The sequence below is a fragment of the Rhopilema esculentum genome, chromosome 8 (genome assembly GCF_057945365.1).
Source record: "Rhopilema esculentum isolate cy_ngs chromosome 8, ASM5794536v1, whole genome shotgun sequence".
NCBI classification, from domain to species: Eukaryota; Metazoa; Cnidaria; class Scyphozoa; order Rhizostomeae; family Rhizostomatidae; genus Rhopilema; species Rhopilema esculentum.
Genome location: NC_142822.1, coordinates 1,194,485 through 1,220,583, shown reverse-complemented (window position 1 = coordinate 1,220,583; position 26,099 = coordinate 1,194,485). Strand labels below are relative to the sequence as shown.

The 26,099-nt window shown below is 37.1% G+C and overlaps 1 protein-coding gene across 1 annotated transcript in view; it reads left to right on the top strand.

Annotated features, from left to right (window-relative positions):
- Positions 1 to 26,099, top strand: part of LOC135694566 (succinyl-CoA:3-ketoacid coenzyme A transferase 1, mitochondrial) — a 45,767-nt gene that overhangs the window by 7,619 nt on the left and 12,049 nt on the right. Inside the window, exons 10-16 of the mRNA XM_065213370.2 lie at positions 97 to 208; positions 698 to 792; positions 9,772 to 9,820; positions 10,369 to 10,441; positions 10,953 to 11,028; positions 13,944 to 14,033; positions 14,892 to 14,972. Coding sequence (XP_065069442.2) covers positions 97 to 208; positions 698 to 792; positions 9,772 to 9,820; positions 10,369 to 10,441; positions 10,953 to 11,028; positions 13,944 to 14,033; positions 14,892 to 14,972 — 576 coding nt within the window. The remainder of the gene's footprint in view (positions 1 to 96; positions 209 to 697; positions 793 to 9,771; positions 9,821 to 10,368; positions 10,442 to 10,952; positions 11,029 to 13,943; positions 14,034 to 14,891; positions 14,973 to 26,099) is intronic.

Sequence of the window (26,099 nt, the reverse complement as noted above, 5' to 3'; positions counted from 1 at the left end):
TTGATAATTGTGGAGGACAATGCAATTTCATCTGGTTAAGATTTCCTTAATGTAGATCAGCCTAGTTTCATCCTTCCCTTTTCATCCTTTTCTTAGAAATTAAAAGTACGGCATGAAGGTACAACTTCCAAACCAAAATCACCTGCAGCCGAAATGAGGGAAAGGATTATCAAAAGAGCTGCTCTTGAATTCAAAGACGGAATGTACGGTATCCTTTCAATAACAACCTTTATCAGTCGGTCATAAAAATAAATGTATGTTTACGAGTATATGAAGTGATTCTTTCAAATAATAAATGTTTCTCTCTCTGGAAGTTAACGGGGATTGTTCGAAACAAATTACAGCCAATAGTGTGTCACCTTGCGAGAGTAGTCGCACTTTCTTTGAAATTAGCTATTGTCAAAAAGTAAGTGAATTTGAATAAAAAATAATTGAAATGTTTTTGTCAAAGACTGAGACCCCTTGAAACAAGCCCTTCTAGATTTGATTATAGCTCTTTTTTGTCTTCGCGATTTTTTGCATCTCTGTTTATTCCTTTCACCCTGAAATCTTCCCTACTTTTGATGCATATAAGTCTTTATTACATTGTGGCATTACAATTGTTCGGTTTTCACCTGCCTTTCTGTCGTCTTCCTCTCCCTGCTGATTGCTACCAGTACCCTCAAATGCACCTTAAAACTTCCTTAACACGTGACAGCCAACTTAGGTATCGGTATGCCAATGCTTGCCAGTAACTACATTCGACCGGACATAACTGTTCATTTGCAAAGTGAAAATGGCATTCTAGGATTGGTGAGTGAAATGTTTTCTGTTTGCGCATAGATCAAATGTTTCACCTCTTGTCACAATGTTTTCTTATAGCCAGGTGCCCTAAGGAAATAACTGTGATGAATTTAAGCTTATGTTGAGAATTAGAGATTCCTACATGGCTCTTAGTGACTTTTTCTGTTTTTCTTCAAATCTTTATTAGATGCTAATGCCAAAGTTTTACTGTGTTTCATTTTGTTAGAAGTCTTCCCATCTTTACTCTCACGCGTAAAACTCGGACACATTTTTCAATAACCTTTGCTTTTACTATTTCTCTTGTTCTTCTGTATTTATCAGAACACAACTGACAATGCTTTCATTTGTGTTTCTTACATTTTTGTTTCGCGTTTTAACAATCTTATATCATACTTAGCCTTTGCCTGTCAGTGCGAATGCAATTAAGTCACCAGAACGCTATCATGAGCTGTCTCCATCGCCAATTACCCTGTCTGTTCCAACATATATTCATACCTTGGCGTTGATTAACTTGCTGTCTGTACAATAAGTAGATTTTCAAAGTATTTATTTCACAAAGAAGCGTCTTATTTAGTGTTATATTAAATTCTGCTTAATTGCAGGGCTATGAGAGAGTTATTGCGATAGTTGCATGGGGCTTATTTTTCTTAAGTCCCGTTTAATGTATGAAAATAGAATATTGACGCAGTAAATGTAATTTCTACAGCAAATATAAGGGCTATCAACAAGTCAACTTATAAAATAATCTGCCAGTGAAATCACCTAACGAGCTGTCTTGAACTAAAATCCAAGCATTCTATCCACGAATATTTTAAGCACCTTTGCCTCAATGTATTACTGTTATGCATAGGATGTACCACAACAGGATTATCTAGCAATGCCATTAAATTTCAGTTTAAAAGTTTCATTACAATTAAATTGTAAATGCATATAATATATTCGCCAATTTTAAAACCAGAAAAATCAATAAGGCTGGCAAATAAGAAAGTAAATAACAAAGGGCAATTTAACTCATCAAGTTTTAACCTCTCATTTAATTTGTCAATTTGGCTCAATTTAAAGTGAGAAGATTTTAGCAGACAGTGGCGATTTTCGTTTATGAAAAATCTGATTGCGTTAATAAAACTTGATCAATTTTCAACAGCAAACATTTTCTATTTGATTACTTTAAACTTTTTGATGAGATCTTTTTGGTTTAACAGTTTTCTGTGACGTATTTAGTTTCTGCAGAAACAATTATATAATAAATGTAACAGGCTTAGGTTACTTAGTATGTTTAATGTTTAAAACGTTTGCACGGGTCTGTCTCATATATGAACATTAAACATTGACACATTCCACGATAAAGCTTTAAAGTGGTTCCTTCATGACTTCGCTTCATGTAGAATTAAAGTACAATTCCCAAAAATCTACAGAAAGTCTCCTTTCATAACAAGGAGGACAATAGTACTCGGGAAATACCAAAGCACGTTCTACAGAATTTAAGAAAGTAGCAAATTTTGTTTAATCACAGTGTCTTCTGCCATTATCTTTGCTAAGAAAATAGAATTTTAGCCTTGGAGCCTACTAGGGAAATAAGGAATATGGTGTTTTTAATTTGTTTTTTCATTGTCTTTCCACCAAATCATCTGGTATGGATATGCCTATCATTTACGAGCTTCACCTCAGTTTTATCATTTGATTTCTCTTATCACCACACTTTCACAATTTCTGTCTAGCTATCCGTTAAAAAAGATCGTAGATTTAGAGGATAGTGTAGAGCCATTTTTTAATTGCATCCGGTAACGCCATGAGAAGGTTTTTTGATCAAACAGCTCCCTAAGACTCAGTGCGTATAAATTCTCCAAAAATCGAAGTGGAAGAATAATATCAACTCAGAAACAATATGCCATGATACCATAAGGGCAAACAAGAACTATACCATAATTATAGTTATTCCTAACTTTTACTTGCAATTGGAAGATTCATTTCAATACGTTGATGCTTTCCGAAGGAAAAGAAATACGCTTGTCTTGGTCATAGTTGCAAAGTGGATTGTTGTCGTGGAAAAATGGGTACTTGAGCTATGAATCGATTAAACAACGATTTTGCAGTTTATCAATGTACTTTTTGTTCTCTTAGCTTTTCTAGTTTGACTTGTCCTTAACGATTCATCCCATTATTTGCAATAATTATGGTAATTATAACGAATTCTTAGTATTGCTTAGTGAAAGAATTTTGGAGACAGTTTTATGAAATTAACTGTTCTCTTAATGTTGAAAGATTAGAATATAAACGGAAATTAGAAGTCGTCGGCCAGTGATTGAAAGATTTAATCCTGTGAAATTAAAAGCTTTGGCCTTTCAATGACGTGGTAATTAAAGAGTTGTGACCTTATGAAGAACTTTGATCAGGGAGATTCCATCTAATGAAACAGAAATTAAGAAACAGTGAGAATAACACTTGCACAAGGATTCTTTGCAAGTTTTAATCTTGCTTTAAGGGCATCATTGCCTGAGGAAGTCTCATATCCTAGCAGTTGTTACAGTTTCTAGTTTTAGTTATGCATTTTACACACACTTTTCTCGTCAACTGAATAAGCATCGGTGCAAATCGAAATATCTCGAGGAACAAGCCTACAGGCCTTTTTGGACCTTAAATCAATATTCTCGTGCGCATTCAGAGTCTTCTCGATTTTCCAAAACGTTATGCAAAAGTGACACACTGAAATAGGAGTATACAAAACAGCCACTGAATGTGCAATCAAAAAGCTGCTTCATTATTTTGGCATGAAGATCTTTGTCAGGATAAGATATTTCATATGTGAAGGCATTGAATAAAATTCTAAACTGCAAGTCTCCAATTTGATTTAATATCTCAATTATCTAAAAAAGCTTCATCTGAAGGTCAGTTCCAAAATATAATTGAGCTTGGGATAATGCTGATATATCCAGTTCTCTAAAAACTGTCAGTGCCAAAAAGCCGCTGGTTTTGTAAATGGATCTTTGGCCATTGACAATGGATCTTCATATCAAATGTCTTCTCGGCTTGTTCTCGCAGCTTTTCCATATCTTCAATTATTGTGAATTTCAAAGGGTTGTGAATAACATTCACATGCTATATTATGTCTCATCACATTAAAAAAATTGTTTTCTGATTTTTCTTAAGATATTTTTGGTCGGTCTCTTTATTCATTTCAGCAGAGAATTCGAAGGTTCAAGAAAACGGGTTCTTTTTATCCAATGCACACGTGAATTATGGGAATGAAAGATCTCGTACGAAGTTTCAAGTAATACAGATTGCGCAATTTTTGGATGATCAGGTCTTTTGTTAGCATACAGGGAACGCTTCAAAGTCGCTTTTTTCAACTAAGTTCACTGAGTTCAATTTTCTTGCATCACTTTTTTCAACACCCAAGCCGATTTGTAAACCCCTACATCCCATTTTTGCTTTATGAAGTGACCTACTGAGCACACTATGTTGTTGCTGTTGCTAACACCACAGACAGGTGCATGAAAATTCATCAAAAATACATTCACAGGATTACGCGGCTAATCGAACATATGGAAAATTGTTCCACTGAATCGACGATTTTGACCAGAAGTTCTCCTAGATTGTTTATGGGAATTATCCAGAGCTTGTTACAATAGACAAACTAACGCAACCGTATTAAAGAATGGTTAAACTGATTCAAATTTTTAAATCCGATGAAAGTCGGCAAGTGGAGAAGCAAAAGCAAGTCACTTTGTAGAAAATACTTTCGGTGTATAGCGACGTGAGACAGATGATATTTCCCGAGCTGGTATTACTTCTTTTTATGGATACCCCAAGGGTACGTGAATTCACATGAGAGAATACATCCGCGGCTGCTGGATAAATTATCATAGTTGTGGCAATGTGATGCCTGTATACCGCTGATTGCACTCTAGGCTAAGAGATTTTCCACTCAACTTGCCAATTTTGCATTTTACATGAAAGAAATATTGGAAGGGAGTCTTCATACCAATTGTCGTTATTATTTTGCAACTTAAGCAACCCGTAACGGAGATGTATTATACTTCGATCAGATAACAGTACTTAACGCGAGGGTCTGTTGTCATTTTATCTCCTCCTAATGCTGCAGTAAAGTTTTTTATAGGGGCCTCTGTGTTGGCGGAATGCGGAAAGAAGACTGGTATTGACTCATGTTTTGGTGTCAGTCGATGCGGAGAATTGACAAGAATATCATCAACAAAATGTCTCAGAAGTAGAAAGAGGGTACTATCCAGTGATAACGTGTCTTTCAGCTTGAACCTAAGCCTAAGCTTTTTGCTGCTAGCGCCAGTCGTCAACTTGGTGTTTCGATTATGAGGCCCACTCTATCAAATTAGTTTTGCTTTGCTCAAACAGCCGAATGTTCGTCGACGATCGCTAGCAGTACTTGACAAAGATGCCAGCTGCGTACATTGTTTATGGTCGCATCGCTGTGTATCTGCTGATTTATGTTGTTGGTACAATCGGCAACATTACCTTTATATTTGCTTTTCATAATCATCGGCCTTTGCAGAAGAAAATCAATCAGTTTGTGGTGCATTTATCTTTGGCCTCAACCGTTCAGTCATCCTTTGTTGTTTACTCGAAAATCATCAACCAAATTTTCGGTGCAAAGTATCTGAATTCTGATGTTTGTAGCCTGATAGCTTTAGTTCAAGTTGCTACAACGATCCAGTCTTTTATGATTCTTTGCATTATCAGCTACAATCGATGCTTGAATATCATGAAACCGAGAGTTTTGAAACAGATCTTTTCCCATGACCAAATGATCTTCTACCACATTTGTATTGTGTTGATCGCTTTTATAACATCATTTCTTGGCCTAAAAAGCTACAGTTTTGATGACATCAGAAGCTCATGCACCATCAAGTTCTCGCCAAAGCGACCCACTTTCGGGACAATATTCATCATGTTAGTTTTGTTTAATGTAGCTTTTATTGCATTTTCCTACACAAAATTCTTCCGAGGGGTCAGTAGAAGCCGCTCTTTGGTTTTTCCTGGTGAATTAACTTCTAATTGCAATCTTGATGCAGTGGTGAAAATGCACAATTCAAGTAATTTACCAAGTGACAGCAATTGCACCAGTTCTTATGAAACGTCTTCCATCAAAACAATTTTAAAGACAAAAAGCACAGATGTTTCCCCCAGTAAGACCAACAAATCTAGCCCAACAGATGCAGAGATACAAAGAGATAACGATCATTATGTAGGCCGTAACATTCAATCAGTATATAGCATAGATCACTCTTGCCCTTTACAAGTGGAAAGCAATGGACCTGCTGTATTCAACGACTGTGGGACAAATGATTCGGAAATGAATGATAGTGATATTGATATTTCGAAATTTAGAAGAGTGAAGTCAGCAAAATATAGAAAAAGAACTGAAAAGTACAGTGATCCAGCCAGTTTCAGCTCACAGTCTGGTGATTTTGCAGACGTTGAAAATGAGGACGGTCGTTCAGACCATGATGTCGTTTCAGAGAATCCTCTACCCAACAAAAATAGCTTGGTTTTGGAAGTTGAAGACTTGCGAACGGGCAAGAAATTGGTAAGAGAAGGCACCACCAATGGCGAGAATTTTGATCATTTTATGATGCAAAGTTCTACAAAACTTGGCAATCAGGAAACAATCGAAAACTTTTCTTTGAACCTTTCCAAAGAAAACTTGGACACAGGTAAAGGAGAATCAAATGCGGAAAGTAGAATAGATATTTCTTCCAACTTGGATGGTGCAAACCCGAATGTAGATGCAAAAAAATCCATCGAGCCTGAAATTTCGATGGGGTTTTTGAGAAAATTTGCGAGCAGAATAGTTTCTATCAGGCAATTCACTGTAACTAAAAAGTCTTCTCGGCCTAACAAAGTATCCCCTGCGGGTGTTCCATTAAAAACGAAGGTCGACAGCCTCCATCTGAATACCCAATTAAAAGGCAGTAACGCAGATTCCTTTTTCCACAACAGCAGTGACCATATCAGCTCTTCTGAATCGAGTTTGACAATGAGGAAAGTTTGCAGGGACCTCAATGCAAACTGTCAAAACCGTCACAGGCATTATTATGGGGTAACAAGAAAAGGACCAATTATGTCCGAAGCTTGCGTTGAGAACAGGCAGGGGCGTAGCAACCATAGCTTTGAACCTAAGAAAAGCTTTTTCGAGAATAGAATTTTACCTCATGAAAATAAAGTCATGGTAAAAGGAAACAAATTACGAGAAAAGACAGTAGGCCGTCTTGATGCTCTGCAAATCAGTCCTACGTCTTTAAGTACACCAGAAACCAACGAATCACAACGTACGCCAGAAAATGACGAATCAGATATGGTAAAGTATTCTTATGCAGTCCATTCGGCATCAAGGACTAGTGCCAAATACGGCCTAAGACCCACTGTACTAAGGCAGCGGTACTTCAGAGCTGAGCTGCATTTAACAAATCTTTTGCTTCGTATCAGCATCTGTTATGTTTTCCTTTCTTTTCCTTCGATTGTCATTACTTGCCTTTCGATGGCAAGATACTCTGGAACACCAGCAATTGTAATTTTGGTTGCAGATCTCCTAAATGACGTTGTTTTGTTGTTGGTTCCTTTGATGTACGTGATTTTCTGTAGAGATTTTCGCCGTGGACTAAAGAAGTGCTTTTGCGGCTCACGTCAATCTGGAAATTCAGGACGATAAAACCTGTCAACTTATCTTACATAACAAGGCTTGTATAAAACCATGTGATGTTTTTATATTTGAGAACTGTGGTGTACCGTTGGCTCCAAATTGTTAAAAAATTCAGATATATAGGTAAGTTTACCAGCCAAGAAGAATTTAGCACGGGTCGCTATTAGGGCACTTATAGCAATCCTAGAGTCATACATACCTGACAATATCTTTGAAACAGGCTCTCACCTCCCAAAAATGCAATACTTTTGCAAGAAAGAAAATCAGAAAGCCTAAGAGCAAATAAATCTGGTAAGAATACGAAACAGCGAGGAATCAAGATAAAATACTACATATAAGCTCCAACCACCTTTCTGGGAAATAATGGCAAAGCAGTGACGTAACAATGATGACATATTAGGGCAATGTGTTATAGCAACAGCAACATCAACAATTTGATCGAACTTGTTATATCACACGTACCCCTGCTGTTGCCGGGTGTAGCAAATGATAGAATAGTATTGGAATAAGATTCATTTGCTAATCATTGGAACTGCATGTTTTGTAAATTGTTTATTTTAGAATGACGACAATCGTTTAAGATTCGAACCAGATGTTGGCTTTAATTTTCCTCATAGCCAAATAATTAACGCCAATTTATACTCATAAGATACGCTTTTGGTATTAATTTTTCGCAGACTATTATTGTTGCGAGTTTTTACTTTTTGTTGTAATTTTCATATGTATAATACAGTACATGTTTGTTAGCAAGCGAGAAAGATATTTTAATGTGGTCTATAACGATAGTTTGAGTCTTGCTGGCAGAGACAAGCTTTGAAATGTTGCGTAAGATTAAGCAATTATAGCAGAAATAACTATCTACAAACAAATGCAATGCAAAGAGAAATGCAATGAATTTCTACACATTTGTTTTAAATATTAAAATCCTGTTAAGTTTACGTTTTGATTAGAGTGTGACTAGCTGCATGCTAGAGCCAGACATATGACAGATTAAAATTTAGTCCAATGCTGTTTTGCATATATTCTTGAGCCCTGACACTGAATATTATAAAAACGTCTCAAAGCGAATCTTTGCATTTTTTCCACTCTCGTCTTCATTTATAATGTTACCCACGATCTAATGTACCAAACGAGCTTATTGTATTTGGAAAGTTGTTCAGATGCAATTACAGATATTCTTTAGATTTGTTGCTTTATTCAAGTCTTATCGATCCATGAATTTCTTAAGCCATTAAAATAACAGCCTAGCGCAGAAATGCTTTTGTGAATTATGTTTGCTGATCTTTGACCTAAGGCACCTATTTAAAGGTATTATTTACAATTTTCGAAAACACATAACTGTATAATTACGTATAGAGGCCAGTTTCTTCCCACGTTATAACAACTACTCCTGTCATTAAGAAAGGGGTCATCTCACCAAGTAATCCTACTTAAGTGGCTTTAAACCCTTTCATTATTCATGCTCGTCAATTGCTTCAAAAATTCATAATATTAAACAGAGCAAACTGGATCCTGACAGTCATATTAGAAAACTTGAAAACATGTGAGTTTTACGAAGGAGTTCAGGGATAAATTATATTTTGCTGACCCGTTTGCTTTTCGTCACAAAGTATATTCCAGCTTCATTTTTATTCTTGTTACAGATCACTTTCTTGATGAATAAAGTCATTGTTCCTTTGAACTGTCATTTATCTGAGACTAATTGGCTGTCGTTCTTGGAAAATCTTGCTGGTTCTAGCTGCTCAATTTGTCTCTTAAACTCTAAGACCATATTAATTCTCTAAAATCTCTAAAATCTCCATATCTCTAAAATTTGTACCTTGAGGACCAAAATTAGCTTTTAAATGTGCCTATACACACTTTAGACATATACCATATACTCAATTGCCAAACGCTACATGGGGTCAACTTTTGATGATTTTCATAGACTAGGTTTGCTGTTCGTACGAAGTAAATGCTGAAGACAGAACCATTTTTGTTGTTACCGTTTAGCCCATTAGCACAGGAATACAATGAGGCAATCGAATCACGTCAACAGCTCTTATTTGTCTCCTTAAAGCAATCGAAAGATGCTAAAGTTGCTTTAGCTACATGTCAATCAACAACTGGCCAATCAATAGGCGTGATACAACTCAAAAGCTTGTTGATTGGCCAATACTTGTTTTTATGGCCTAAGGCGCTCTACTATCTTTCGCTCAATGTTCTAGTTGTAGCTTTTGAAAGCTAAAACAAGAGTTAGATAATAATGTAAAAAGTTCCCTGCCCTCGTTTTTCTGTGAATCGTCTCTCTCATTGAGAATTATCTCATTTTTCAGGGACCTTTCCCAAAGCAAGGCGAAGAGGATGCCGACTTGATAAATGCAGGTGTTGTATATGCTTCAACCCCGTCTTTTAATGTGGTGTTGCATTGAGTTGAAAAGTGGTATTTCGGAATTCGCCAGTGTATTTGGGGGGATGGGGTTCATGTTTAATTCCAATCAAGTATAGGTATGCCATCACTCTGAAGCAAAACAGATGCTTTGAATCTGGTCTTTGAAATCCAACACTCCTTTTCCAAGTAAATGAAGATCTGGATGTGTTTCGTACAAAGACGACGAAAATCAAAGTCATATCGAATAAGTTGATGTTACGTTGAATCGGCAGTATGTCTATACGATTCTCAAGGTTTTTCTTATGTAGGTCTTCCTTCCTAAATGGTTTTTTTAAAAATCTATTTAAAATTGAGCCTTGTTTTTATATTGCAAGTAAGGTATAATTGATAATTGGTTTTTTTATTACGGCTCTTTGACATCCTATTGCTTTCATTCTTTATTGCAACTGATTCTTTTTCAGAGGGCCCTTTGAATAACAACTCCTGTTGAATAACAGCTCTTTTTATGTATTTTGTTTTCACTTTTTGTCTTTGTATCCAGGTAAAGAAACTGTCACAACATTGCCAGGAGGTGCCTTCTTTTCAAGTGATGACTCATTTGCAATGATCAGGGGGTATGTTATTCATTACGTAGACCGTTAGGGCTCAAATTTTTAATTATGACTTCACATTAAAAATCGAAGCCGGGCTAGTTATTTTAGGCCTTTTGTATTTTGGGCTTCAGTTTGTGAAAGTGCAAATTTTTCCGTTTCAATTTGTTTTGTTTTTATTTTTACCGGGGAGGAAACAAAAAAGACACATCTACGACAAGTTTTACGTATTTGCCAATTTTGAGCTAAATATGATTGACTGTTTGTAAAATGCTTTGAAAAAAGTATATGGCTCGATAAAATATCTTGATTTTTTGTATTGGAAACCAGGTTCTTTAATAAAAATTACACTTCACTTCTATGGTAAGAAGCTTGCAGTTTCAAGAATTCTATATTGCTATCAATTCATTACTTGATTCAATGAAAATCCAATTTCCCCTTTTACTTAGAAGTCGATCGGTCCTTAGTGCCTAAAATATATAAAGAATGAAATTAAAGATTAAGAGATAAAGGAGGAAAATCTGCTCTATTTTAGTGGCCATATTGATTTGACAATCCTTGGAGCAATGCAAGTTTCTGAGTTCGGTGATGTTGCCAACTGGATGATTCCGGTACGTGGGTTATGTCTTGATCTTAAAAGTGTTTATGTCATGGGTTAGGAGTAGCTATCATTTAGCTGCATGGGACACTGTAGGCGAGAGTGACTAGAAAGCTATTAGGTAGATGTAGTGATGTGTCATAGAAAGTAATGATTATGCCATTGCTGAGTTGTCAAGGTTAGTCTTCAAGTGAATGAATTGCACCTTGCTGCTATCTGTATACCATCTCATATGCACATTGGTATAACGAAGACCTATTGCCTCGATAAATGTCTTTTTCCTCTCGTAACTTTTATAGACTTTTGAATTCTACCTTTGAAAATGTGAAAACAAAAAGGGGACCAGTCATGTATTACGTTTCACTATGCCTGCGACAAATGTTTTTATTTGGATCAGCAGAATACTTAATCAAATGCATCGTGTAGAATGCCCCCTTTCATTGTGAGAAGAGGAGGCATTTGAGGTGTGCCACCTCCTTGAAGAGACTTGAACCTGATTACCCATCTTTATTAGAATGACTTGCGACGACTCTGGGTCTTGTTTGTAGGTTTTCGCCAAAATCAACAATTTATTCGGTGTCAAATTAACATTCTTACTGATTTATCCTGTTACTTAAGTAAGTCCACCGGTAGCACATACTCATATTTTTCTTTGTGTACATTGATGTTACCGTGGTTCCTGTAGCATTAACTAACTGCGATATTTTGTTACTTGCGAAATCTAGATGCATTTGAAAACCAACTGCTAAAATTCTTTGTTAGATATTTTGTCATTTTATTGCGAAAAACATGCGGATGATGTGCCAAAGGCTTCATTTTGCAGTCTGCGTGCATTGGCTAGCATTTTTATCTCGAGTGTTTTTAAATTAACAATCATTAATCTGGAATGAAATATGAATTGCCGACATCCTAGCCATCACTTTGTGGTCATATCTAAATACTAAATTACGACCAGCGATTAGTCATTTGACATAGGACAAAAGTCTCGAAAGTCTTATCAGATGGAGTTTTCTAAAAACTGATAACGAAGGGCGGTCTGCTGGTTTAAGATTCCAATGACATCCAAGCCTACACGTTTTTCTATAAGAAGGTATTTTATAAGAAAGTTGTGCTCGGTACTCCAAAAATGTAAGAAAATTCAAGGGTGGATCTTTGCAACCTAAGAAAGTTGATAAATCTAGATATTCAAAATTTCAAAGGAAATTGTCGTGCAATAGCAAAGTGTGCACGAAATTACTAAGGTGCGAAGAAGTGTCTGTATGGAAATTGGTTTTCTTCGATAGTTGATGTTATGACGTTGACAGTTTTTTGGAGAGATATAGTATATATATACAGCTCATCTTCTTTATCACTGCGCAATCTCAGTAATGTAAAGCTTTCCGATTTCACGCCCCAATCCCTACGTCTAAAGCAAGAGGAGGGGGCATTTTCTGTTGGTAAACCACACTTTGGTTCAAATGCAAGAGTCAATAGACCAATTCTACTTACAGCCTCGTTTTGGAAATTTCGCAAAATATTATTATACGACGTTTTTAAGCTCAGATTTGGTTTTGTCACAATAGATTTAGGCTGGATAAATTTTTCATTTTGTTTGTGCTTGTAATTTAGATTTTATGGAAAAATGAAGTTTGAAAACTTGCAAAGGATTTTACCGCAAAAATCATTCCGGGTGAAACTTCACCCCCCTAGTCGCCAATCACGGTCAAATCTCTTATAAAATGTTTATCTTTATGTCGTCATAAAATCAATATCGTGAGCAATAAAATAATGAAAACTTACAAGTAGACTAAAATCATTGCTGTCAATCCGAATCTGAGGTTACAAATTGTGTACAATAGAATTTGAAGATTATTTCAAAACGAGGCCATAAGTCGAATTGGTCTATTACAATTAACAACCATTAATCAGGAATGAAATATGAATTGTTGACATCCTAGCTTCATTTGAAGACCCGAGCACAGCAATGAAATGACCAAATTCCTTGACAAATATGTCAGTTTAGATAAAACGGGGCTTTATGTTATTGCGAAATATGAAATATAGTTTGAGCTATTACGGATATAATTTCGTTTTGAAATCTTTTTATATCCTACGTCCTTAGGCATTTGTATACTGTCAATCACCTTGTTGAATTTTTGTCTAGTCCCCAATTATATATAAAGACTTTTGTTCATTGCTGAAAAGATGACTTAATCTCAAGAATATTGGGCTAAAGAGTGACGTGAGATTAAGTTCAGAGAATAAATGTTTTCCCCTTTCTTTACATAGTCCGTGATGTTATTCCATTTGTCCTACTTCAAATAAAGATTTACCCAATAGCGGCTCGATTTTCATCATCAAATTACAAACAGGGAAATATACTCTCGAAAAGATGACTTTGATTTTTCGCCGTATTTCGCCGTATTATTGATTTCAATTCATTTCAAATTTCTTTCCTCTCAGATCATTTCTAAGCACCCTATATCGTTTTTCTTCATTTTCAATCTTTTTTGTCCTTTTTCTCATTTTCATTTTTCCTTTCTCTCCCTTTTTCTCCTTTTTGCCCATTTTATGTTTTTTGTACGATTATGTTTATTTTTGTACTTTTTGTCTCTTCTTTATTTTTCCTTCTTTTTTTCTTTTGGTCTATTTCTGTCCTTTTTAGTGTATTTTGGTCCTCTTCTGTCTTTTCCATATTCACATTGATGCTAGTCTGTTTACCTAGCGTTTTGGTACTTGTATTTGAATTTAGGAAACTTACATTGTAAAAATAAATGAACTTGTATACCATTCCCTTTGTCACTGGGCTGTCCTTTTTTCCAAGGATGAACAATTGATGTTACTAAAAAACTTTCATTCATCTTGACTTTTGGGACTACCATGTAACGAGAAATAAGTTTAATGCCCTTGTCCTCTATTTAATTATTGTAACCTTTTGTTTTTGTATAGGGAAAAATGGTCAAAGGAATGGGGGGAGCTATGGATTTAGTCTCAAGCAAGGACACAAAAGTGATTATAACTATGGAACATTGCGCCAAGGTAACAGGTTGATAATTCTCACTGGCAAAACAAGAAGTGCTTTAGATATTGAAATATAAACCTTTTATTTTTGAACAACGGAGAAACAATTCAATTGTTTGTATCACGAAGCCCGTTTGTGGTTCACCAAGAGTTCCCATAAAAGAGCTCAGCTTTTTGCCATTAGAAATATCTCACTTAAAGGCAATCTGTCACGACGTTGATTGGTTATAAGAACAAAGGGATCTCTATAGTTTCCAGTCCCCCTTTAATTCATCGCATTGTAAAAAATATGGCGGAGCGCTGGAATCGTGTTTAGGCTATTGTTCCAGCTATTGTTCTTGTTAACCAATCCACAACGAGACAGATTGCCTTTAATTGTACGATGCACAGTTTTATGTTTCTGTCGTGTTGTCTTTTCTGACAATTAACAAGAAAAGATTGGTTCTCACAATGAGTACTCATAGGACAAAATTTTGTTATCCCGTAAAAAGAGAAGTTGTTAACATCACAGAAATGAAACTTTTTCATTCAGTAATTGCATCATTATTTTTCAACATAATTACTTATTACATTAGGTGCATATTAAGATGTTTAAATTCATAAGGTTTGCCTCCACAACCTGATTTAAAAATTCGATTGACCCGCATTTGACGTTAAATACGAAACTGCAATTTGTTTCATTTATCATTTCTTAATTTTTTTCATATTGTCTTATTGTGACAATAAACAATAAAGAATATGTAACAATAAAGATACCAGTTTTCAATACTTATCTGTATATTTTGTTCACCTCTCAACCTGACTAGATTGTTTGAGAACCTCCTGCTATATTGCATTAATAATACAATCATATTTTGTTGTTTCTGTATTTTAAAGGGTGGAACACACAAGATTCTTGAAGAATGCACGTTGCCATTAACTGGGAAAGGATGCGTGAATATGATCATCACTGAAAAGGTAGCCATTTGCACATTCTTTTCCTCTTTCTTTTAATTGAATAATGACTTGTAAAGTGGGACTCTAATCTCGATATGTCAACATAAATTGCAGCTGGAGCTGCTTACGTACAATCCTTGCCAAAAGTCTTGGTACACCAAGCTAAAATTTCGCATAAATTCAGTAGCATCCCCCTCTCCCCCTTGAAACAATGTTGAATAACAACAGTTTCAAAGCTTGAAATTCGTCCAATGTCAGTTTATCAGCTAGGGTAAGTAATAGTCTTTTCAGCCAACATTGTTTTTGGGGGGAGGGGGGATATATCTGTATCTTACAGCCGGAAACCTTTATTTCTTCAAAATCTTTCATTGGTCACAGGGTGTTCCAAGGACTTTTGTCAAGGATTGTCTGACAAATATTTTTGAAGCAGTGCATTCGAGATCAAGCAATTAGTTCCAATCTGAGGTTTTCCATGCCGCTGATTTCAGTGGTGGTGTTTTTTTTTCAATATCTAGTCCACTTCATAACATAATTGTCTATCTACTCTAAAAATATTGGTTTCATACGTAAAATAAAGCAAAATTAGAAATTATTTGTATTCTGAAAATTTGTTGCATCTACCTAAAGAAGGGAGGTCACTTTTTGAAACCGAGGCCAATTTGGTTGACGGTTGAGGGAGTAAAAGTTGAAATTCTTTAATTATGATTACATATGTCTTCAGATAGTCAAAATGGCTAACTCCAGTAGCAACGCAGATCCTCAAAAAATTGGGGGCAGAGACGTAAGAAAAGTTTATCTGATAACATACAGTAGCGCTAACACTGAAGTTTATGATAGAGAAAAATTCTCTGATATGATCGTGAAATGTTTTGAGGCAGTAACGACAGCAAAAATTTCCCAATGGGCATGTTGCATGGAGCAGCACAAAGTAAACGGCTACCATTTCCACATGTGCATTTTGTTGGACAAATTACAGAGATGGCTAAAAGTGAAAAATTATGTCCAACAAAAGTATGGTATTGTCATTAATTTTTCTGGTCACACAGGCTATCATACAGCATTCAATTATGTTGTCAAGGAGGATAGTAGTTTCATTACCAGCAGCAATCACCCTGAAACTGTTTCTTCTCCAAAAACGAGCAAGGCAACAAGGAAAAAAGCTGCAAAAAACCCTTCAAAGGAAAAGAAGCTGAAGTCAAAGCGTCTTTCAAACTTTGATGTCGCCAATATTATAGTTGAAAATAAGCTGCGATCGCGTTTAGATGTTCTTGTTCGGGCTAAGTCCAGTTTTGAAAAGGGTGACAGAAGGTTGTACGAGTTTGTCCTGAACAGAGGCGATAAAAAGCTGAATGATCTTCTGGACACCGTATGGGAGTTGGAGACTGCCAAGGAGAAGCAAGAAAGGGCTTCTATGTCTAGAATAGACATCCTTAAGGAGCAGCTTAGCGTTGGGTGCACCTGTGAAGGCCAGTGGCTCGAGTGTGCTCTCCAAATCCTTGACAAAAATTGCATCGATAGGTCTGTGTTTGCAAATGCCATTGTCAAACTGCTTGTTATGGGTCGTGGCAAGGGCCGTAATATTTACATTACTGGCCCCGCCAACTGTGGCAAGACTTTCATCTTAGACCCCCTTAGAGTGGTGTACGATAGCTTTCTGTCCCCAGCTACTTGCTCGTATGCATGGCTTGGAGTTGAGAACAAGGAGGTTATATTCCTCAACGATTTTCGTTGGTCTCCCGTTATACTTCCTTGGGCTGACATGCTGCTGTTGCTTGAAGGCCATGTGGTACATTTTGCTGCACCCAAAACCAACTACAGCAAGGACATCGAGTTCACGAGGGACACTCCAGTGTTTGCTACTGCCAAGGCCCCCATCTCCTTTATCAAAGGCTCGGTAATGGATGATCGTGAAACAGAAATGATGTCTGTTCGCTGGCGCATATTTACGTTCAGGCATCAGTTTTCTTTGGAAGAGCAGAAGACAGTCTCCCCATGTGGCCATTGTTTTGCAAAAATGCTCTTGGAATAACAATGATTTCCAGACGCTCCTTCCTAGAGAAGCTGCCCCGTACAAAGCGAAATGGTACTCGGGCAGCCAAACGACAACGGTTTACCATTGCATTTCCCCCTTGAATTTCTTGTTTATATGACAGTTTTAAAATAATTCCCCGAAAAAAGTGGTACACTATGATGTACATTCTAAAGACAAAAAAAAACCATTCTCGCGTTTGCCTATTCGAGTGTAATTGAAAGAAATCACCACGGTTTACCATTTTCCATCTAAGAACAGGAACAGTTAAGATTCATTTTTTTCAAAAATGGTAAACCGTGAACATTTTTGGCTAAATCTCAAAATTTATCAATCCAGTTTCGTAGAAACTTATCAGCCTTGTGGTACGTTGTAATGTACCTCCTTTGCGGAAACTACCGAAATATACCTGCAACCTGTTATTTTTTATAAGCTTTTTTAAAATGGTAAACCGTGATGGTAAACCGTGGCCAAGAGCATTTTTCCAATCCAATTCAACTCTATCACTTTTTATTACGTAAGCAATGGACGTTATCCAGAACTTTGAACAACAATACTAATTAGTCAGTTATAAAGGGCTTTTTAAAAATTTTTGCTGATAAACAATAAGCAATAAATTCAGATGAACTGCTAGTATGAGTATTTTAAAATAATCTTCAAACACGCAGCTTACGGAGGAGCTGCCAAACACTACAGAGAAACAAATCCATAGAGAACAAAAGCAATTTCAAAGCTGCAGTTCAAATTTTATGATACATAAGTTAGAAACTTTCATACAAAAAAACACTTTTAAGTTTTTTTGAATTAGTATTTAGTTCTATATCCATCATTTATGGCTAGAGTGCTCAAACGATCATGCATGCTTCGAATAGTTCTATCTATAACAGTTACATCAAAGTCACTAAATGCCTGCAAAACTCTTCCTTTAAAAGTCTGAAAGTCCTCTTTCACGATTTTTCCTCTCAACGCCTCCTGTCGCAAATTACATTTTATAATATTAAATAAATTTTCAATAGGATTCAAGTCCGGTGATCTTGCTGGTATCTCAACAAGTTCAGCACCCACTTCTTCTAAAGCATCGCTTGCCAATTTGCTCCTTTGACTGGGGTCATTGTCCATAACGAATAACAGTTTTTCCTTCTTTTTCATCGCTGCACATTCTCTGAGAGTGCTGTCCAATGTCTCATGCACAAATTTTGCGAACCACCGGGCGTTCATCTTCTCGTACTCCTCCGCAACAACAACCCCTGCCGAATAGGAAACACCAACCAACAAATGTAGTGTACGCCCTCCAGGCAAGTTCTTCGATCCTTTACTTGTAAACACAAGGCCCTCTTTTTTTGTTCTCCACACTCGTCCCCTTGGGCACAAAGCGTCGTTATACGGATTTTGTTTGTGATGGAATGAAACTCCGTCCAGATACATCAAAACATCGTCCGTCCAAAAATTTCTGTCATGTTTCTTTAAAGCATCCCTGGCATATGATACTCTCTTCCTCCTATCCTTAGCTGACAGTATACCCTTCTTTCTAGGATTCAGAAACCTATATCCAGCATCATGCAGAGCTCTTACCAAAGTCCTGTAGCTAACATGTGTGATCTGGCATTCCTTTGCTACATCCATCACTCTGACGTTTCCATTTGTTTCTCGCATCTTCTTGAAAGTCCTAAGAAACCTTGCCTTGTCTCTTTTGCTCATCAGTGGTGGTCTACCTGTCCTCTTATTCTCTTGTTTAGTTGAAGGCCCCTCCTTACAAATACGGACCACACTTGAAACAGAAATCTTGCAATGTTCCGCTATTTTTCGAAACGACAAAGACCTTCCCTTTCGCAAGTAGCAAGCCAACGCTCTCTCTCTGTCGCTAATTTTGCTATGAAACACCATGTTTGTTAAAGAGCAACTCAACAACTGCTTTTGATACTATAGTCAATTTCGTTTTTATTTCTTAGCTTATCGTTTAATTATACAACACCGACACAGTGAGAAACAGGAAGGTTTCCGCCATTGACATTCCAAAAATTCTATCTTGGAGACATTTTCACACGTACATGTGCTTTGAACAGCAATTGCAATACTTAATTTTCCTGTTTTTCATCTTTTGTTTTTTCCCTTGCAAGTCTGGTGAATTTTCAATATCTAATTTCGAAAAAAACAGAGCAGAATTTGAAGAATTCAAGTAAACAAGTGAATAATAATCATAATATCTCTAAAATTCGAAAAATAGCTAAATTAGGCCAATTCCATTTTAAATATCAAATTTTTTTCGACGCCAATGAAATCAGCGCTACCAAGAACCCCTACCCCCATAACATTGATTTTCATGCAACTAACGGTTTAAAAAAAAGCGCTCAGACAATCCTTGCCAAAAGTCTTGGTACACCAAGCTAAAATTTCGCATAAATTCAGTAGCATCCCCCTCTCCCCCTTGAAACAATGTTGAATAACAACAGTTTCAAAGCTTGAAATTCGTCCAATGTCAGTTTATCAGCTAGGGTAAGTAATAGTCTTTTCAGCCAACATTGTTTTTGGGGGGAGGGGGGATATATCTGTATCTTACAGCCGGAAACCTTTATTTCTTCAAAATCTTTCATTGGTCACAGGGTGTTCCAAGGACTTTTGTCAAGGATTGTCTGACAAATATTTTTGAAGCAGTGCATTCGAGATCAAGCAATTAGTTCCAATCTGAGGTTTTCCATGCCGCTGATTTCAGTGGTGGTGTTTTTTTTTCAATATCTAGTCCACTTCATAACATAATTGTCTATCTACTCTAAAAATATTGGTTTCATACGTAAAATAAAGCAAAATTAGAAATTATTTGTATTCTGAAAATTTGTTGCATCTACCTAAAGAAGGGAGGTCACTTTTTGAAACCGAGGCCAATTTGGTTGACGGTTGAGGGAGTAAAAGTTGAAATTCTTTAATTATGATTACATATGTCTTCAGATAGTCAAAATGGCTAACTCCAGTAGCAACGCAGATCCTCAAAAAATTGGGGGCAGAGACGTAAGAAAAGTTTATCTGATAACATACAGTAGCGCTAACACTGAAGTTTATGATAGAGAAAAATTCTCTGATATGATCGTGAAATGTTTTGAGGCAGTAACGACAGCAAAAATTTCCCAATGGGCATGTTGCATGGAGCAGCACAAAGTAAACGGCTACCATTTCCACATGTGCATTTTGTTGGACAAATTACAGAGATGGCTAAAAGTGAAAAATTATGTCCAACAAAAGTATGGTATTGTCATTAATTTTTCTGGTCACACAGGCTATCATACAGCATTCAATTATGTTGTCAAGGAGGATAGTAGTTTCATTACCAGCAGCAATCACCCTGAAACTGTTTCTTCTCCAAAAACGAGCAAGGCAACAAGGAAAAAAGCTGCAAAAAACCCTTCAAAGGAAAAGAAGCTGAAGTCAAAGCGTCTTTCAAACTTTGATGTCGCCAATATTATAGTTGAAAATAAGCTGCGATCGCGTTTAGATGTTCTTGTTCGGGCTAAGTCCAGTTTTGAAAAGGGTGACAGAAGGTTGTACGAGTTTGTCCTGAACAGAGGCGATAAAAAGCTGAATGATCTTCTGGACACCGTATGGGAGTTGGAGACTGCCAAGGAGAAGCAAGAAAGGGCTTCTATGTCTAGAATAGACATCCTTAAGGAGCAGCTTAGCGTTGGGTGCACCTGTGAAGGCCAGTGGCTCGAGTGTGCTCTCCAAATCCTTGACAAAAATTGCATCGATAGGTCTGTGTTTGCAAATGCCATTGTCAAACTGCTTGTTATGGGTCGTGGCAAGGGCCGTAATATTTACATTACTGGCCCCGCCAACTGTGGCAAGACTTTCATCTTAGACCCCCTTAGAGTGGTGTACGATAGCTTTCTGTCCCCAGCTACTTGCTCGTATGCATGGCTTGGAGTTGAGAACAAGGAGGTTATATTCCTCAACGATTTTCGTTGGTCTCCCGTTATACTTCCTTGGGCTGACATGCTGCTGTTGCTTGAAGGCCATGTGGTACATTTTGCTGCACCCAAAACCAACTACAGCAAGGACATCGAGTTCACGAGGGACACTCCAGTGTTTGCTACTGCCAAGGCCCCCATCTCCTTTATCAAAGGCTCGGTAATGGATGATCGTGAAACAGAAATGATGTCTGTTCGCTGGCGCATATTTACGTTCAGGCATCAGTTTTCTTTGGAAGAGCAGAAGACAGTCTCCCCATGTGGCCATTGTTTTGCAAAAATGCTCTTGGAATAACAATGATTTCCAGACGCTCCTTCCTAGAGAAGCTGCCCCGTACAAAGCGAAATGGTACTCGGGCAGCCAAACGACAACGGTTTACCATTGCATTTCCCCCTTGAATTTCTTGTTTATATGACAGTTTTAAAATAATTCCCCGAAAAAAGTGGTACACTATGATGTACATTCTAAAGACAAAAAAAAACCATTCTCGCGTTTGCCTATTCGAGTGTAATTGAAAGAAATCACCACGGTTTACCATTTTCCATCTAAGAACAGGAACAGTTAAGATTCATTTTTTTCAAAAATGGTAAACCGTGAACATTTTTGGCTAAATCTCAAAATTTATCAATCCAGTTTCGTAGAAACTTATCAGCCTTGTGGTACGTTGTAATGTACCTCCTTTGCGGAAACTACCGAAATATACCTGCAACCTGTTATTTTTTATAAGCTTTTTTAAAATGGTAAACCGTGATGGTAAACCGTGGCCAAGAGCATTTTTCCAATCCAATTCAACTCTATCACTTTTTATTACGTAAGCAATGGACGTTATCCAGAACTTTGAACAACAATACTAATTAGTCAGTTATAAAGGGCTTTTTAAAAATTTTTGCTGATAAACAATAAGCAATAAATTCAGATGAACTGCTAGTATGAGTATTTTAAAATAATCTTCAAACACGCAGCTTACGGAGGAGCTGCCAAACACTACAGAGAAACAAATCCATAGAGAACAAAAGCAATTTCAAAGCTGCAGTTCAAATTTTATGATACATAAGTTAGAAACTTTCATACAAAAAAACACTTTTAAGTTTTTTTGAATTAGTATTTAGTTCTATATCCATCATTTATGGCTAGAGTGCTCAAACGATCATGCATGCTTCGAATAGTTCTATCTATAACAGTTACATCAAAGTCACTAAATGCCTGCAAAACTCTTCCTTTAAAAGTCTGAAAGTCCTCTTTCACGATTTTTCCTCTCAACGCCTCCTGTCGCAAATTACATTTTATAATATTAAATAAATTTTCAATAGGATTCAAGTCCGGTGATCTTGCTGGTATCTCAACAAGTTCAGCACCCACTTCTTCTAAAGCATCGCTTGCCAATTTGCTCCTTTGACTGGGGTCATTGTCCATAACGAATAACAGTTTTTCCTTCTTTTTCATCGCTGCACATTCTCTGAGAGTGCTGTCCAATGTCTCATGCACAAATTTTGCGAACCACCGGGCGTTCATCTTCTCGTACTCCTCCGCAACAACAACCCCTGCCGAATAGGAAACACCAACCAACAAATGTAGTGTACGCCCTCCAGGCAAGTTCTTCGATCCTTTACTTGTAAACACAAGGCCCTCTTTTTTTGTTCTCCACACTCGTCCCCTTGGGCACAAAGCGTCGTTATACGGATTTTGTTTGTGATGGAATGAAACTCCGTCCAGATACATCAAAACATCGTCCGTCCAAAAATTTCTGTCATGTTTCTTTAAAGCATCCCTGGCATATGATACTCTCTTCCTCCTATCCTTAGCTGACAGTATACCCTTCTTTCTAGGATTCAGAAACCTATATCCAGCATCATGCAGAGCTCTTACCAAAGTCCTGTAGCTAACATGTGTGATCTGGCATTCCTTTGCTACATCCATCACTCTGACGTTTCCATTTGTTTCTCGCATCTTCTTGAAAGTCCTAAGAAACCTTGCCTTGTCTCTTTTGCTCATCAGTGGTGGTCTACCTGTCCTCTTATTCTCTTGTTTAGTTGAAGGCCCCTCCTTACAAATACGGACCACACTTGAAACAGAAATCTTGCAATGTTCCGCTATTTTTCGAAACGACAAAGACCTTCCCTTTCGCAAGTAGCAAGCCAACGCTCTCTCTCTGTCGCTAATTTTGCTATGAAACACCATGTTTGTTAAAGAGCAACTCAACAACTGCTTTTGATACTATAGTCAATTTCGTTTTTATTTCTTAGCTTATCGTTTAATTATACAACACCGACACAGTGAGAAACAGGAAGGTTTCCGCCATTGACATTCCAAAAATTCTATCTTGGAGACATTTTCACACGTACATGTGCTTTGAACAGCAATTGCAATACTTAATTTTCCTGTTTTTCATCTTTTGTTTTTTCCCTTGCAAGTCTGGTGAATTTTCAATATCTAATTTCGAAAAAAACAGAGCAGAATTTGAAGAATTCAAGTAAACAAGTGAATAATAATCATAATATCTCTAAAATTCGAAAAATAGCTAAATTAGGCCAATTCCATTTTAAATATCAAATTTTTTTCGACGCCAATGAAATCAGCGCTACCAAGAACCCCTACCCCCATAACATTGATTTTCATGCAACTAACGGTTTAAAAAAAAGCGCTCAGACAATCCTTGCCAAAAGTCTTGGTACACCAAGCTAAAATTTCGCATAAATTCAGTAGCATCCCCCTCTCCCCCTTGAAACAATGTTGAATAACAACAGTTTCAAAGCTTGAAATTCGTCCAATGTCAGTTTATCAGCTAGGGTAAGTAATAGTCTTTTCAGCCAACATTGTTTTTGGGGGGAGGGGGGATATATCTGTATCTTACAGCCGGAAACCTTTATTTCTTCAAAATCTTTCATTGGTCACAGGGTGTTCCAAGGACTTTTGTCAAGGATTGTCTGACAAATATTTTTGAAGCAGTGCATTCGAGATCAAGCAATTAGTTCCAATCTGAGGTTTTCCATGCCGCTGATTTCAGTGGTGGTGTTTTTTTTTCAATATCTAGTCCACTTCATAACATAATTGTCTATCTACTCTAAAAATATTGGTTTCATACGTAAAATAAAGCAAAATTAGAAATTATTTGTATTCTGAAAATTTGTTGCATCTACCTAAAGAAGGGAGGTCACTTTTTGAAACCGAGGCCAATTTGGTTGACGGTTGAGGGAGTAAAAGTTGAAATTCTTTAATTATGATTACATATGTCTTCAGATAGTCAAAATGGCTAACTCCAGTAGCAACGCAGATCCTCAAAAAATTGGGGGCAGAGACGTAAGAAAAGTTTATCTGATAACATACAGTAGCGCTAACACTGAAGTTTATGATAGAGAAAAATTCTCTGATATGATCGTGAAATGTTTTGAGGCAGTAACGACAGCAAAAATTTCCCAATGGGCATGTTGCATGGAGCAGCACAAAGTAAACGGCTACCATTTCCACATGTGCATTTTGTTGGACAAATTACAGAGATGGCTAAAAGTGAAAAATTATGTCCAACAAAAGTATGGTATTGTCATTAATTTTTCTGGTCACACAGGCTATCATACAGCATTCAATTATGTTGTCAAGGAGGATAGTAGTTTCATTACCAGCAGCAATCACCCTGAAACTGTTTCTTCTCCAAAAACGAGCAAGGCAACAAGGAAAAAAGCTGCAAAAAACCCTTCAAAGGAAAAGAAGCTGAAGTCAAAGCGTCTTTCAAACTTTGATGTCGCCAATATTATAGTTGAAAATAAGCTGCGATCGCGTTTAGATGTTCTTGTTCGGGCTAAGTCCAGTTTTGAAAAGGGTGACAGAAGGTTGTACGAGTTTGTCCTGAACAGAGGCGATAAAAAGCTGAATGATCTTCTGGACACCGTATGGGAGTTGGAGACTGCCAAGGAGAAGCAAGAAAGGGCTTCTATGTCTAGAATAGACATCCTTAAGGAGCAGCTTAGCGTTGGGTGCACCTGTGAAGGCCAGTGGCTCGAGTGTGCTCTCCAAATCCTTGACAAAAATTGCATCGATAGGTCTGTGTTTGCAAATGCCATTGTCAAACTGCTTGTTATGGGTCGTGGCAAGGGCCGTAATATTTACATTACTGGCCCCGCCAACTGTGGCAAGACTTTCATCTTAGACCCCCTTAGAGTGGTGTACGATAGCTTTCTGTCCCCAGCTACTTGCTCGTATGCATGGCTTGGAGTTGAGAACAAGGAGGTTATATTCCTCAACGATTTTCGTTGGTCTCCCGTTATACTTCCTTGGGCTGACATGCTGCTGTTGCTTGAAGGCCATGTGGTACATTTTGCTGCACCCAAAACCAACTACAGCAAGGACATCGAGTTCACGAGGGACACTCCAGTGTTTGCTACTGCCAAGGCCCCCATCTCCTTTATCAAAGGCTCGGTAATGGATGATCGTGAAACAGAAATGATGTCTGTTCGCTGGCGCATATTTACGTTCAGGCATCAGTTTTCTTTGGAAGAGCAGAAGACAGTCTCCCCATGTGGCCATTGTTTTGCAAAAATGCTCTTGGAATAACAATGATTTCCAGACGCTCCTTCCTAGAGAAGCTGCCCCGTACAAAGCGAAATGGTACTCGGGCAGCCAAACGACAACGGTTTACCATTGCATTTCCCCCTTGAATTTCTTGTTTATATGACAGTTTTAAAATAATTCCCCGAAAAAAGTGGTACACTATGATGTACATTCTAAAGACAAAAAAAAACCATTCTCGCGTTTGCCTATTCGAGTGTAATTGAAAGAAATCACCACGGTTTACCATTTTCCATCTAAGAACAGGAACAGTTAAGATTCATTTTTTTCAAAAATGGTAAACCGTGAACATTTTTGGCTAAATCTCAAAATTTATCAATCCAGTTTCGTAGAAACTTATCAGCCTTGTGGTACGTTGTAATGTACCTCCTTTGCGGAAACTACCGAAATATACCTGCAACCTGTTATTTTTTATAAGCTTTTTTAAAATGGTAAACCGTGATGGTAAACCGTGGCCAAGAGCATTTTTCCAATCCAATTCAACTCTATCACTTTTTATTACGTAAGCAATGGACGTTATCCAGAACTTTGAACAACAATACTAATTAGTCAGTTATAAAGGGCTTTTTAAAAATTTTTGCTGATAAACAATAAGCAATAAA